The 16762-nt window shown below is 46.2% G+C and overlaps 1 protein-coding gene across 1 annotated transcript in view; it reads right to left on the reverse strand.

Annotated features, from left to right (window-relative positions):
* LOC140741544 (zona pellucida-binding protein 2-like) overlaps positions 1-16762 on the reverse strand; it is a 315077-nt gene that overhangs the window by 27483 nt on the left and 270832 nt on the right. The window contains exons 4-6 of the mRNA XM_073071847.1: positions 15518-15667; positions 12600-12818; positions 2304-2389 (exon numbers count right to left, since the gene is read on the reverse strand). Of these exons, the coding sequence (XP_072927948.1) occupies positions 2304-2389; positions 12600-12818; positions 15518-15667 (455 nt within the window). The remainder of the gene's footprint in view (positions 1-2303; positions 2390-12599; positions 12819-15517; positions 15668-16762) is intronic.

A 16762-nucleotide genomic window follows, 5' to 3' on the forward strand; every position in this document is an offset into this window, starting at 1 on the left:
GGACTGACATGCCACACATGAAGCTGCTTAACAAGATAAGAGCCCATGGTATTACAGGAAAGATACTAGCATCGATAGAAGACTGGCTGACTGGCAGGAGGCAAACCGTGGGATTAAAGGAGGCCTATTCTGGTTGGCTGCTGGTGACTATTGGTGTTCCTAAGGGGCTAGTGTTGGGACCACTTCTTTTTACGTTATATGTCAATGATTTGGATGATGGAATTGATGGCTTTGTGGTCAAGTTTGCCAACGATCCGAAGCTAGGTGGAGGTGCAGTTAGTTTTGAGGAAGCAAAGAGGCTGAGAAACACTTAGACAGATTAGGAGAATGGACAAAGAAGTGGCAGATGGAATACAGCGTCAGGAAGTGTATGATCATGCAGTTTGGTAGAAGAAATTAAAGCATAGCCTACTTTCCAAATGGAGAGAAAATTCCAAAAACTGAGGGGCAAGGGGATTTGGAAGTCCTCGTGCAGGATTCCCTGAAGGTTAACTTGCAGGGTGAGTCGGTGTGTGGAAGACAAATGCAATGTTAGCATTTATTTTGAAAGGACTAGAATATAAAAGCAAGGATGTAATGCTGAGGCTTCATAAGGCATTGGTTAGACTGCATTTCGAGTACTGCGAGCAGTTTTGGGCTCCTTATCTAATGTTCTGGCATTAGAGAGGGTCCAGAGGCAGTTCACGAGAATGATTTCAGGAAAGAAACCATTCTCTCCGCAACCTTTAATGTCCCAGTTAATCAAGAATCTATCTACATCCACTTTAATACTCCACGTGTGGTCTGACCAATGCCTTATAAAGCCTCAGCTTTACCCCCTATTCTAGTCCTCTTGAAGTGAATGATAGTTAGTATTGCATTTGCAAACACGAGGAAATCTGCAGATGCTGGAAATTCAAGCAACACACACAAAATGCTGGTGGAATGCAGCAGGCCAGGCAGCATCTATAAGAAGAGGTACAGTCGATGTTTCAGGCCGAGACCCTTCGTCAGGACTTCGAAGAGTCTTGGCCCGAATTGTCGACTGTACCTCTTCCTATAGATGCTGCCTGGCCTGCTGCATTCCACCAGCATTTTGTGTGTGTTGCTAGTATTGCATTTGCCTTCCTCACCACCGTCTCAACCTACAAGTTGTGTGGCGGGGGGGAAACTATTTCATAGGAATGTTTTGAGCATACATTGGGCGTTTATGCACATTTACACACTTTATGCTTGGCTGTACTCCCTGAATACCCCATCACCCCCCCCCCCCACCCCGCTTCCCAACTCACAGGCACACTCTCCTCCTGCACTGGTCACTTTTCATCTTTTATTGCTGCTGTTTCACATATTTATACGACTGTTTGTTTTATTACAATAGTGTCAGTAACATTACACTGTCTCATATAAACATCTCGAATTTTATGTCAACCTGTCAATCTTCAGGTCATGTGACTCAGGAACCTGTGCTAATGTTGTTTTGTGATGGTATGTGGTGGGTCGTAAGTAACTGTCCTGTGTGTGACTGTATGTGTTGTGTGTCTGTATGTCCTGTGTGTGATAGTATGTACAGTGTGTGACTGTATGTGTTGTGTGTCTGTAGTATGTACAGTGTGTGTACTGTGTGTGACCATATGTACAGTGTGTGACTGTATGTACTGTGTGAGTGGCTGTATTTCCTGTGTTCATCCGTATGTCCTGTGTACTGTGTGTGACTGTATGTCCTACATGTGACTGTATGTCCGGTGTATGACTATACGTACCATGTGTGACCATATGTACCGTGTGTGACTGTATGTCCTGTGTGTGACTGTATGTGCCGTGTGTGACCATATGCAATGTGTGACTGTATGTGCTGTGTGTGCTGTGTGTGACTGTATGTACTGTGTGACTGTATGTACTGTGTGACTGTATGTGCTGTGTGTGCTGTGTGTGACTGTATGTACTGTGTGTGACTGTATGTGCCGTGTGTGACCATATGCAATGTGTGACTGTATGTGCTGTGTGTGCCGTGTGTGACTGTATGTGCTGTGTGTGACCATATGCAATGTGTGACTGTATGTGCTGTGTGTGCCGTGTGTGACTGTATGTACTGTGTGACTGTATGTACTGTGTGACTGTATGTGCTGTGTGTGCCGTGTGTGACTGTATGTACTGGGTCGTAATTGTATTACTGTGCTTTACCCTTTGGCCCAGAGGAATGATGTTTTGTTTAGCTGTGTACACCTGTATGGTTGAATGACAATAAACTCCAACCTGATGATGATATATTTACACTTGTGGAAGTCCCAGCAAGAACAGGTTCTCTTGTGTTCTCAACTTACCTTCTCCACCCTTTTGTTTGTTTCATCCTCACAGTCGTGTATGAACTTTTTGCAAACTTCTTCCCATCCATAGCCAAAAGGGTCCACTGCAAATCAGTAAAACAAAAAGATTTGTGCTTTAAGAGGCGCTGACTTCTGATCTGCAATCCAACAGCTCTATCAGTTTCATTTCACGTAACCAGCGTGGCTTAAGAGAAAAATAACAAACTGAAGTGAAAAGTAATTTAAAAACAAAACGTGGTGCGTAAAAAAAAACACAAAGTACGTTCAGGATGTAAATTCAGTTTGGGTGGAGATAAGAAATAGTAAGGTTATGAGTCACTGGTGGGAGTGTACATGACCTTGAAATCTCAAATAACAACAGAACGTGATATGCAGCAGGTTAGGCAGAAACTTCAGGTTAATGACCCTGCATCTGAAGTGAGAGAACAGTGTTTCAAACTGGAAACAAGGAGGGTGATCAAGAGAATCCTTGCTGTCTGTGGGAGAATGCTGACACCTTCTTTAAGCATCAGAGATCAGGTTGTGGATTCAACAGGAACAGGGACCAAGTGAATCCCAATGACCCAAACACTGCTCGTGCTGCCTGTGAGAGGACGCTGACTCTTTCCTTAACCATCAGACATCAAGGGGACCACTTGTGGGAGAGGTGGGACCTCGAAGAGACAGGCAGGCAGCTCCTCAACATGGGAAGGTGGCTAATGGAGCTCAGGAGGGTTTAATTGAGCTTTGCGGGCGTAGAGGGGAGAAACTGGAGTAGGAATCAGTATGGAGTTAAGCAAATAGAAGATTGAGGTTCAGGTGAAGGGCAAAGAGAGGGCAATACTGTAAGGTGATGATGGGGCAATAATGAGGATGTCTGAGGACGGATGGAGTGCACAGGCATATGGGAGCACCAGGAAATAGAGTGAGCAATGACAGGATAAAATTAAAGGCTCTTTATCTGAAGACAAATGAGTTGGTGCGACAGCGCCTGTAAAAAAGTGTTCAACTCCTTGGAAGTTTTCATGTTTGATTGTTTTACAACATTGAATCACAGTGGATTTTTTATTGCCATTGATCAACAGGAAAAGAATCTTCAAAGTAAAAACAGATCTCTTCAAAGTGATTTAAATTAATTACAAATATAAAACACAAAGTAACACAAAGTAATTGATTGCATAAGTATTCATTCACCTCCCCCCCCCCCCCCCCCCCCCATCCTTTCAAGTCAGTATTTTGGCAGCAATTACACAGATTCGAGTCTGTGTGGATAGGTCTCTATCAGCTTTGCACATCTGGACACTACCACTTTTCCCCATTCTTCTTCACAAAAATGCTCAAGCTCAGTCAGATTGGATGGGGATCGTGAGTGAACAGCCCTTTTCAAGTCCAGCCACAAATTCTCAATAAGGTTTCTATGCTCTATTAACTTTGTTGTTTTTAAGCAATTCCTGTGTAGCTTTGGCTTTATGCTTGGGGTCATTGTCTTGCCAGAAAACAAATCTTCTCCCAAGCATGCCCACAGCATGATGCAGCCACCACCATACTTCACGGTAGGAATGATGTGTGTTTTTGATGATGTGCAGAGTTAGTGTTAGTCTGATGGCCAAAAAGCTCAATTTTGGTTTCATCAGTCCACAGAACCTTCTTCCAGCTGACTTCTGAGTCTCCCACATGATTTGTGGCAAACTCCAGCTGAGATTTCATGTGGGGTTTTTTCAACAGTGGCTTTCTCTTTGCCACTCTCCCATAAAGCTGTGACTGGTGAATCACCCGGGCAATAGTTGTTGTATGCGCAATCTCTCCCATCTCAGCCACTGAGGCTTGTAACTCCTCCAGAGTTGTCACAGGTCTCTTTGGTGGCCTCCCTCACTAGTCCCCTTCTTGCACGCTCTCTCAGCTTTTAAGGATGGTCTACTCTAGACAGATTTACAGCTGTGCCATATTCTTTCCATTTCTTGACAATTGACTTAACTGTACTCTGAGGGATATTCAGTGACTTGGGAATTTTCTTGTATCCATCTCCTGAATTCTCTTTTTTCAATAATTTTTTTGCGGAGTTTCTTGGAGTGTTCTTTTGTCTTCATGATGTAGCTTTTGCCAAGATACTGACTCACCAGTAGTTGGACCTTCCAGATACAGGTATATTTTTACCACAATCAATTGAATCACCTTGACTGCACACACTTCCCCAAAAACAGATCTCCGTGTAACTAATTATGTGACTTCTAAAGCAAATTGGCTGCACCAGTGATGATTTGGCATGTCATATTAAAGGGGAGGGGTGCACACTTATACAATCAATCATTTCGTGTTTTATATTTGTAATTAATTTAGATCACTTTGTGGAGATCTGTTTTCACTTCAACGTGAAACAGTCTTTTCCTGTTGATCGGTATCAAAAAAGCCGAATTAAATTCACTGTGATTCAATGTGGTAAAGCAATAAAACATGAAAACTTCCAAGGAGGTGGGGTGAATACTTTTCATAGGCACTGTAGTCCAACAGCGACTACAGACACTTGATTGCAATGTGACTGTAGTTAGGAACTGAATAGTCAGGCACATTTGATATTTCTGGAGGATAGGCAGGAAGGGAAACGAGGTAGGTTGGTGAATGCATGGTGTGGGAATGAAGGCTCGGGATTCTGGGAAAGGTGAACGTTTGAGGATAACTCCGTGCAAACTTTGCTAGTACTGTTGGAACTAAGAGACTGGGAACCCAAGGAGAATCAGAATGTTCAAAGTTTAAAGTGAATTTATTTTCAAAGTATGCATTGTTCGTTTATTATGTACTGTGTCAAAATAATGGGCTTGTGGGGTGGAGATAAGGCTCTACCATAGGAAGTGTAAGGCGCTACTTCACTCTGCTACCCTCCAGGTGTAGCACTTGCTTAGTGCCCCCCCCCCCACCACTGATCAGGGTCACCATGGGGGCAGATGGTGGAGATCACAAGATCTGGTGATACGACCCCTGACACCAGGCAGACAACCTCTGAAGACTACTGATAATGGCTCGGGGGTCACCCCTCTTGTAAAGGCACTACCCAGGAGAAGGCAATGGCAGACCACTTCTGTAGAAAAATTTGCCAGCAAGTTGTACAAGACATTTGTTGAGGCCTCATTTGGAGTACTGTGTGCAGTTTTGGTCACCTACATACAGGAAAGATGTAAACAAAGTTGAAAAAGTAAATTTACAAGGTCTGGAGGATCTGAGCTATAAGGAAAGATTGAATAGGTCAGGACTTTATTCCTTGGAATATTTGATAAAAGTATACAGAATTATGAGGGGTATAGATAGGGTAAATGCAGGAGGCTTTTTGCACTGAGGTTAGCTGGAACTACAATTAGAGGTCATGGGTTGAGGGTGTAAGGTGAAAAGTTTAAGGAGAACATGAGGGGAAACCTCTTCACAGCCCTCAGAGAGCTGTGAGAATGTGGAATGGTGCATGCGAGCTCGATTTCAACGTTTAGGAGAAGTTTGGATAGGTAGGGGTATGGAGGGCTGTGGTCTCAGAGCAGGTCGATGGGAGTAGGCAGTTTAACTGGTTTGGCTGAGGGGCCTGTTTCTATGACTCTATCTCATGGAAAAACCATGATAGCTTTTGTCATATGACACAGCACATAATGAAGGAATGATTGTTTGAAACTAACTTGATACGAGGCGGGGAGCCCAAAAGGAGAGTCACAATATTCAAAGTAAGTTAATTTTCAAAGTATGTATATGTCACCATATTCAACCTTTAGATTCATTTTCTTTCAGGGATTCACAGACAAACAAAGAAATACAATAGAATCAATGAAAAACTACACACAAACAAAGACTGACTCAACCAAAGTGCAAAAGAAAACAGACTGTACACATCAAAACAAAACAAAACAAGTAAGTAGATAAGGCTGGTAACATTGAGTAACACGTAGGGCTAAGCTGAACATGGCAGAAAGGGGGTTCGGGTGAAGGGTTACTCTGAAAGGAGAAAGCTATCATCCCGGGGACGAGCGGGGCAATGGAAACATAAGTCTATCAGGATTGCCAGAGACGCTGCCTGGCCTGCTGAGTTCCTCCAGCATTTTGTGTGTGTGCGTGTTGCTCAGATTCCCAGCATCTGCAGACTTTCTCTTGCTTGTGTATGAGGAAATGCAGGGCAACGAGCGTTAAAAGGGCACCAGGAAACAGAGCAGAGGGGAATAAGAATGAGGATGAAAGGGCACCAGGAAACAGAGCAGAAGGGAATAAGAATAGAACTATCGGATCTTTATTGAAGTGCACAGCATTGGTTACAAGGTGGGTGAGCTGATGGCAGATGAATACGCAGGCTTCTTAACAGTAGTTAGACACCAGGACAGAGTATAACCAAGAAGTAATGTATGTAAGACAAGTACCATGATATTTGTAACTATCGTACTGATTGGACTAATTCAGCTAGCAAAAGTAGCCTTGAGGACAAGGTTGTAGAGGCACAGAGCACAGAAATAGGCCCTTTGGCCCATCTAGTCCGTGATATTTGTAACTCACTTTATCTATCGTTCTGATTGGACAAATTCAGCTAGCAAAACTAGCCTTGAGGACAAGCTCACAGTGTGTATACAGGATGGTTCCTTAGAGGAACTATTGATCCTATGGATCTGGTTTTGTGCAATGAGACAGAATTAATTACTCATGTAACCGATCCTCCGGTGATCTTGGCGTAGCAGAATTATAGACACAGTGTCTGGAACCTCTTGGCAATTGCAGTGGGATGTGATTAGAGTTTATTTATATGGATCAGGAAAACAGATGAATCTAGACCAGCTGTGGCAGACAGTTGAGGAAATTCTTCAGAAATTTCAACACAGGACTGTTCTAGTGAGAAAGAGAGGATGAACCATCTGTGGCTGTGGTAAGGATGAAAGATTAGTCATACCATTGAGCATGTCTTCAAAAACGGATGCCTCAAAAAGGTGGCATCTGTCAAGAGGGACCCCCATCACCAAGGAGATGCCCTCTTCTCGTTACTAACATCAAGGAGGAGGTCCAGGAGCCTGACAACACACACTGCTGTTTTAGAAACACATATTTCTGAATGAGCACCATGAACACTACCTCACCATTTTTTTCCTTTCTTTGGCACTGCTTATTTCATTACTATGATTTATAGTTTCTATTATTATGTATTGCAATGTACAGCTGCCGCGAAACAACAAATTTCACAACATATGCCAGTGATATTAAACCCGATTCTGATACTAACACATCAGACAGGGAACAACACCACCACCTACTGGGAGACAGAGAAATTTCAATCCAACACTTTCCTTACCCCAGATGAAGGGTAAAGGGGAAAGTGAAGGATGATCCACAGATTAAACATTAACTAGCTAGCCATGGTTGCTGGAAAGGCAGCAGAGTGCTTCACCCTCTATATATGACCTGGTGAAGGGGTAAAGATTGCAGCAACGAACAATTCCTCAGGCAACATCTTCCAGAGAGTTAATTATTTCACTTTTTCTACATCATCTACTTATCCTTTCCATATCGATTGTGTTTTAGGAAACCGCTGGAGCATGTATCATACAGCTTGGAGTTTGATCAAATCGGCCAGCGCTCTGCTGACCCCGACAGAACAGAGCACCACATGCACGAGCTGTCTCGAGAAGCCAGAGACGGGCGCGGGGCCACGATCGGCTCAGTTTCTCACTGAGTGAAGCGTCGAGGACGATCGAAGCGTCAAGGCAAATGCAGAGCGGGCCGGGTCAGCGGTCGCTCTCCGCGGAGGCTGCAGGTCAGCAGCGGTCATTCTCCACAGAGGCCGTGGTTCAGTCGTCGCTCTCCTCGACGCTGATGGGAGGATGTTTTTTGAAATTCTGAGATTTATGGGATTACTAGCGTGGACTGTAGTTTATATTGCTTTCCTTCAGTTTCCTGTGTTTTTCTTTCTTGAAAGAAAGGTGGTTGGGGGTTTGAAGATTTGATGCTTTGCTTATCTGATAGTTCTTTGTAAGTGAGGGAGGCAGTTGGAGGTTTTATGTTATTGTCGCTGTTTTTATTGCGAGGGAAGGGGTTGGGGTTTGAAGTTCGAGCTGCTGTTTTCTGGGTGGGCGATCTGCTGGTTTTTGTGTGGTGGAGGGGTTGGTGGGTGGGGTTTGGGGTTTGTGAGTTTTTGTGAGTTCTTTTTCTTTTTCGTGTCATGACCTCCATGATTTTTCTGTATTTCATGGCTCTCTGGAGAAGACGAATCTCAGAATTGTATTTTGAGTACATACTTTGATAATCAAACGAAGCTTTGAAATTTTGAAGTGAATATTGGTCCCTTAGAGCATAGAATCATTCATGGGAGAAAGGAATGGCAGGAATTCTGCAGAATTAGCTTGGATCGCCCTTTACGGTGGAAGGCAAAAAACAGCAGAGTGCAAGGTGGTTCCTTAAGGTTGTTATAACTGGGGAGTCATCTCAAATAGCCTCTGACAACCAAGTCCAGTTTAGTGTCTGGTTTAGCTACTAAGCCCTGCGGAACTATTTCTACTGACTGGAGAAGGGGCAAAGGCGGGTTCCTGGTGCCTTAAAACCAGTCGCTTCGGGCAGATGGGGCTCACCAGCTGCAGTTGGCAGCTCAGCTAGGAGAAGGAAAACTCTAATCTCAAACCTCCGCTGCCTTGCGGCTGTACCCACTCATGGGGGAGGCTTCGGGAGTGAACCCTGAGGGATAAATCAGGAGCTGGAGTCCCTAAGGTAGTGTTACATTCAGTTCAACACTGACTGGCAACTCCTGTGACGCTGTGAAACCGTATCGGTTTCAGCTACGTAGGGAATAGCTTGCTCTTCGTATCATACTGCCCTGGCTGGCAATTCATGAAGACAGCCAGGATGCAACATCCATGATTGATCCTGACTAACAGACTGAGGAGATTGGAGGAAAGTATGGGGGAGGGGGTTGGGAATCAGAGGTAAGTTCTTTACTCAGAGAGTGGAACATGTTGTCAGGGATGGTGGTTTCTATCCATCTACTTATTTATTTAAAGATCCAGCGCAGAAGCCCTTCCAGACCAATGAGCCACACCTATTTAACCCGAGCCTAATCACATGACAATCTACAATGACTTACTAACTGCTATGTCTTTGGAATGTGGGAGGAAACTGGAGCACCAGGAGGAAACCCATGCATTCATGGGGTGAACTTACAAGCTCCAACACTGACCTCCGATGCCCCGAGCTGGAATAATGTCGCGCTAACTGCTGCACTACCGTAACACCCTAGTAGAAGCAGATGCATTGGGAATATTTATGAAACTCTTAGATAGGCACATTGATAATAGAAATATGGAGGGCTATGTGGGAGGCAAGGGCCAGATTGATCCTGGAACAGGTCAGCAGAACATTGTGGGCCGAAGGGCCTGTACTTTCCTGTATGTTCTAACAGGCTACAGACAGGGAGGAACTTAAATCAAGGCTAATCATGAGAGGAAAAAAAAGTTGCAGGCAAACCAACAGCTCTAAGCACCAGCCGGGTTGGATAACGACAGGAGGCTTCCTCTATTGAGGGAATAAGTGGTCACCAGGTATGAGGAAGAATTCTCCACCCCACACAGCTGTGGAGAGGGGTCACTGAATATATTCAAGGTGTTGACTGACTGGCAAAGAGTCTGCTCCTACTTCTGACGCCTGTCTCCCACTTTCCAGCTCCGATATAGAACAGACTGTGGAATCCTTTCAGAGGCTTTAACAAGAGGAACAGGCAGGAGTTTATATCGATGTGGGGAAAATGATGAACACTGTCCTGGGGCGATCAGAGCAAGGGTTTAAACCCCACCAGTGGGTACAGTCATGCGGCATGCGAACGTCATTTGTCCCGCTACAGCTGCACCCATCTATACCAACTCTGTACTGTTTCACCCTACTCCACAACCAATACGTCTTCCACCACCGACACTAGGGGCAATTAGCGGTAGCCAATAAACCTACCATCACTGTTCCCATGGAGCCTCCCTCTTACCTGTCCTTCTCAAGGTCCACTCTGCTCTCCTATCAGATTCTTCTTCTTTTTCCCTTTACCTTTTCCCACCAGCTTCTTTCTTCATTCCCCCGCCCCTCGTCCCCATCCACCTGGTCCTCCACCTCCTTATTCTGGCTCTCCTCACTCCCCCCACTTCCCTTTCCAGTCCTGATGAAAGGTCTCGGCCTGAAATGCCGACTGTTGATTCACGTCCATGGACGCTGCCTGACCTGCTGAGCTCCTCCCGCGTTTGGTGTGTTGCCCTGCAGAATCTCCGGTGTCGCTGTTTCCATTCATCAGTGCTTAAGGGAACATTCTCAGCAGTGAGTAGAGTAGAGAGAGCTGCTGCCCTGCCACCACGTCCTGTCAGTTACACACTTCTTCCTTTGCAGAAGTTATTACCATTCCACCTACAACTTACAACGGCTCATTGCTTTTCTTCGTACTGCTCTGCAAAGAGACATTCTCATAACCTCCACTCGATGAGTTCATTAAATGCCTTTTTTTAAAATCCAGTGCCTACACACTTGTTTAGTTATGCTGCTGGCTTGAAGGACTTTCTTCACTCACTGTAAAGTTACTTTTGAATTACCAGTAAACCCTGGTTTATGTTGAAAGATGTGATTTATAGATCATTTCATGGTACAACCTAGGATGTGCCCCAGCACATTTACCCTATCTATACCCCTCATAACTTTGTATACCTCCTCTCAATCTTCTACTTTTCAATGAATGAAGTCCAAACCTATTCAGTCTTTCCCTATAACTCAGGCCCCCCAGACCCGCAACATCCCTGTGAATTTTCTCTACTCTTTACAGCTTTCCTGTAGGTCGGTGACACACGATACTCCAAATCAGGCCTCACCAACGTCTGATACAACTTCAACATAACGTCCCATCCCCTGTGCTCAATACATTGATTTATGAAGGACAATGTGCCAAAAGCTTTCTTTACGGCCCTATCTACCTGTGACACCACTTTCGATTAATTATGTACTTGTATTCCCAGATCCATCTGTTCTGCCACAGCACTGTTCTGAGGATTACACCTCTATATCTAGAGCTAACTGAAGGCTCACTTAGCAGCCTCTGCAATGGTCCTGATGGTTTTTTGTAGTAATACCAAGGAGAGAGTAGGTTCTGCACAGTGAGCAGCCAATAAAACCTCTACGACCCATCTCTATAGACTCGCATCGTGCTCTCCACCACTGGTATTTGCCTTTCTTACACTCAAACACCTTCCCAATCCAGTCTTGTCAAGGCACTGTCAGTTCTACCGTGACCAACCTGCTTCAAGGTTTCTGACAGAATGACCGTGTTTTTTTTCCCCACCGTGAGAGATCACGCTTATGTACAAATGTAGCTCTCCCCGAGCACATTACCATAGGACCATATGATATAGGAACAGAATTAGATCATTTGGCCACTGAGTCTGCTCCACCAGTCCGTCATGGCTGATCCATGTTCCCTCCCAGCCCCACCCTCCTGCCTTCTCCCCATATCCCTTCATGCCCTGACCAATCAAGAATCATCAACCTCTGCCTTAAACATACATAAAGACTTGGCCTTCGCAGCTGCCTGTGGCAAAGAATTCCACAGATTCCCCACTATCTTGCCAAAGAAACTCCTCCTCATCTCTGTTCTAAAAGGAGGTCGCTTCCATATTCTGTGGATGTGCCCTCTGGTCCCAGACTCCCCCACCATAGGAAACATCCTCTCCACATCCACTCTATCTGTGTCTGGTCCTAGACTCCCCCACTATAGGAAACATCCTCTCCACATCCACACTATCTGTGTCCTCTGGTCCTAGACTCCCTCACTATAGGAAACATCCTCTCCACATCCACTCTATCTGTGTCCTCTGGTCCCAGACTCCCCCACCATAGGAAACATCCTCTCCACATCCACTCTATCTGTGTCTGGTCCTAGACTCCCCCACTATAGGAAACATCCTCTCCACATCCACACTATCTGTGTCCTCTGGTCCTAGACTCCCCCACTATAGGAAACATCCTCTCCACATCCACTTTATCTGTGTCCTCTGGTCCTAGACTCCCCCCACTATAGGAAACATCCTCTCCACATCCACTCTATCTGTGCCCTCTGGTCTTAGACTCCCCCACTATAGGAAACATCCTCTCCACATCCACTCTATCTGTGTCCTCTGGTCCTAGACTCCCCCACTGTAGGAAACATCCACTCTATTGAGGCCTTTCAACATTTGATGGGTTTCAATGAGGTCACCAGGGAGTGCAGGACCTGAGCACATTACTTTTGAGAAAAGTTATGCAAACACTGAAAAACTCCCAGTCTCCAGCTGTCCGGCGGGCGCAGATTGAACTTACGTTTGAATGTAATGAAGAGTTCAGTTACTAATCCCTCACGCGGTACTTTTACAACGTGGCATTTCATCTCTACGTCCGTTATCCTACAGGTCAGGTCGGCAATTAGCTCCTTTTCCACTGACCTGAACTTACGAAAGAAGTGATAATTGGCAGGATCATGGCATTCATAAGTATGGTAACGTGTTGTGAACTTAAATGAGTAGTCTGGTTCACGAAAACCTGCAAGATTTCAATCAAAAAGATCTATCAGAATAAGATGGTGATAATAGTTAACCTTCAGGATGGGGAGAGGGGAAAGAATATGACCTGGCAGGTGGCAGGTGGACATGGTCTCCTCCCCCCAACACTTCGTTATTCTGGCTTCTATCCCCTTACCTTCCAGTCCCGATGAAGGGTTTCGGCTCGAAACTTTGACCTGTTCCCCTCCAGACGATGCCTAACCCGCGGAGTTCCTCCAGAATTTCGGGTGTGTTGCTCTGGATTTCCAGCATCTGCAGAATTTCCTGTGTTTATAAGTATCCAATGTGTTGCACATCTGCTTATAACTCTGTAGATTTTAGCCTCCTATCACCTCCCTCTGGGACCCCCTCCTCCTCTGGTATCCGATTTCTTCTTCAACCCTTCACCATTTCCACCTATCACCTTCCAGCTTCTCACTTTATCCCCTCCCCCCTCCCTCCCACTTTCTCCCTCACCCCCACCTTCTCCCTCACCTGGTCTGGTCACCTGGTCTCACCTATCACTTGTCAGCTTGTACTCCTCCCCTCCCCCCTCCCTCCCACCTTCTCCCTCACCTGGTCTGGTCACCTGGTCTCACCTATCACCTGTCAGCTTGTACTCCTCCCCTCCCCCCTCCCACCTTCTCCCTCACCTGGTCTGGTCACCTGGTCTCACCTATCACTTGTCAGCTTGTACTCCTCCCCTCCCCCCTCCCTCCCACCTTCTCCCTCACCTGGTCTGGTCACCTGGTCTCACCTATCACCTGTCAGCTTGTACTCCTCCCCTCCCCCCTCCCACCTTCTCCCTCACCTGGTCTGGTCACCTGGTCTCACATATCACCTGTCAGCTTGCCCTCCTCCCCTCCCCCTCCCTCCCTCCCACCTTCTCCCTCACCTGGTCTGGTCACCTGGTCTCACCTGTCAGCTTGTCCTCCTCCCCCTCCCCCTCACCTGTCATCTTATAACTCCTCCCTCTCCTCCGTCACCTGCCAGCTTGTCCTCCTTCCCTGCGCCCCCACCTTATTCTGACCTCTTCCCCCTTCCTTTCCAGTCCTGATGAAGTACCTTGGCCTGAAACATCGACTCATTAGTGTGGATGCTGCCTGACATTGTGGAGGCATATTGGCATAATCTAAATATCATAAGGGGGTATAAAAGGGTGGTGAGTGGTGGGAATGGTAAGCAGCTTCAAGTTCCTGACTGCTGTCGTGTCAGCGGATCGATGCAATCACACAGATGGCACACCAGTGACTCTACTTCATTAGGAGTTTGCGGAGATTTGCTCCGTCATCAAAAGCCCCGGCAAATTCCTACAGGTGTATGGCGGAGAGCACCCTAACTGCTTGCATCACCGTCTGGGATTGTAAGAGGCTTCAGAGAGCTGTTTATTCAGCCAGCTCCATCGCGGGCACAAACGCCCCACGCCCATCCACCACCGAGGACATCGCCAAGAAGTGGCTGCCTCACGAGGATGACATTTATCAAGAAGGAAGCTCAGCATCCGTTTTACTGTTATTCACATCAGGAAGGAGGTTCGGGAGCCTGAAGCCCCACGGTCAACGTTTTGGGAACAGCTTCTTCCCCTCCACCATCAGATTTCTGACTGGTCCGTGAACCCATGTCACAAACACAAGAAAGTCTGTAAATGCTGGAAATTCAGAGCTGCACACACAAAATACTGGAGGAACTCAGCAGGCCAGGCAGCATCTATGGAAAGGAGTAAACAGTCAACATTTTGGGCTGAGACCTTTCATCAGGATGGGTGAGTCTTCAGCAACGGTACCTTGTTAGCCCTTTTTTTTTGCACTATTTATTGAGTTTGTAATTTTTATGTCTTTGCATGGGACTGCTGCCAAATTTCATATCATGTGTCAGTGATTCTGATGTACCGGATACAGGAAGTGATTCCAAATGAATATCGTGTACCACTAACTTCAGAGTGCGTGTTTGAAAAATAAACTGAAAATGTTGAAGTTTAGGGTTTTTGCATTTCAGTTACAGCCCCAGTGACTAGGGAGGGGTAATGCCTCGTGTCTATTCGGGGCCAGCTCGCTCACCTTTGGTCCCCACTGGACACTCATTTCTCACCAGTGGGCGTGATAGCAGCCACACTGCCTCAACAGGTGGGCTGAAGCAGACGAGGGTAGCCGTCGGGCCTCGTACCCCGGTGAGACAGGGACGTGCCTGTCCCAGCATGCGAAGTCAGCTGGCGGACTGGGCACCTGAGATCCGACAGCCAGGAAGGTGGTTCTGCAACACTTTGTGGACAGCGAGGGGCACGACGAGGCACAGGATAGAGAAGAGTACAGCACAGGAGCCGAACATTCGGCCCATAGTGTTGTGCTGTACCAGCTAAAAAGCAAACCAAAAACGCCCAAAGACAAATCCCTCCTACCTACACAATGTCCATATCACTTCATCTTCCTCACATCCATGTGCCTAACTAAACACCCCTTAAGTGGTATTTGCCTCTACTGCCCTACCAGATAGGACATCCCAGGCACGGTCACCCACTGCAACCAAGGACGAACACTCGTAGCATCAGACCCAGACTTCTGAGGTCAAGAGAGTGGAACCGCCCCCGTGCAATGGCTTTCCCACTTGAAAGGCTCTTCCTATCACTGGTGGATATGACAGACAACCACCACTGCCCCCAGAGCAAGGACGTGCCAGCATTCCCTCCTTCCACAGAATACCTACCATACACTGAGAACTTCATATCAAGAAACAGCTCCTTGTTTTCATCCACATCCTTGTAGGAAACTGTACAGGTGTAATCTCCTGACATGGACTTTTCAAAGGATTTCAGTATAAGTCGCCCAGTTTCAGATATCCTGACGTAGGGCTCCCCTAAAATGAAACACACACAATAAATCAGTTGCGTATTCCTTAACTGAGAAATTTAATTGAAAGAACTCTACTATTAATTGGTCCTGATTTCCAAGTATACTGATGTCCCAAATGTGGGACACTATAGAAATCTGAACACAGTGACTATGAGTCAGAGGAGTCAGACATGATCCTCTACTTCAGTATATTTCAGGTACAGTTTACAGGGACACCAGGACCTGGCCAGTCCTCAGTATTGCAGGATTGCTTCGAACCCACGGACCAGAGCTCCTTACGATCATCAGGTCAACATCAATGAACACGGGGGATCAGTGACTGACTACGTCGGAAAATGCGTGGAGCACGTTACTGTGATTAAACACAGGGTGAACCAGAAACCATCAGCGACTGCAGAGGTTTGAGCATTGCTTTGGGATCAGCACTCTGCCTTCAGATTGGGGTCTCTATGGTCAGTAAGAGACATGCTCTCCAGTGGCATCAGGAAGACAGAGTGTGAGAACTCACAGAAAATTCAAAGACATCTTTGCGACACCAGGGACACTCAGTGTATGGGGCATGATATATAAACCATGATGGATTACAGATCTACCCTGCGCGTCAATAAAAGCGATGCCTTGCTCAGATGGGTTGAATGTCTTCTGTACACGATCTGATGCTTTGAACAAGGAGACGTTGAGGAAGGCCCCCTCTCCCCCTGAGGAACAGGCACCCTGACTGGCTGCAGCTGAGGTGAGGAGGATCCTAGCTAGGCTGCAAGTCTGGTCAGGTACTGAGAGACTGTGTGGATCAGTCAACAGGGGGCCTAATGGACACCTTTAATATCTCTTTGAAACAGTCCACTATCCCTGCAGGCTTCAAGGGAGCCTCCATTATTCTGGTACCCAAGAGAGCAACGGTAACTGGCCTAAATAATTATTGTCCAGTGGCACTAACTACAATAATTATATATAAAATCCCACATTCCAGCTACATTGGACTCTTTCCAGTTTGCCTATCACTCAAACCAGTCCACTGATGCCATCCACTCCGTCCTGTCCCATACGCAGGAAGTGTGAGGTTTGAAAGTGAGATACACCAGCTAGTTGAGTGGTGTTG

The sequence above is a fragment of the Hemitrygon akajei genome, chromosome 18 (genome assembly GCF_048418815.1).
Source record: "Hemitrygon akajei chromosome 18, sHemAka1.3, whole genome shotgun sequence".
In the NCBI taxonomy this organism is placed as follows: domain Eukaryota; kingdom Metazoa; phylum Chordata; class Chondrichthyes; order Myliobatiformes; family Dasyatidae; genus Hemitrygon; species Hemitrygon akajei.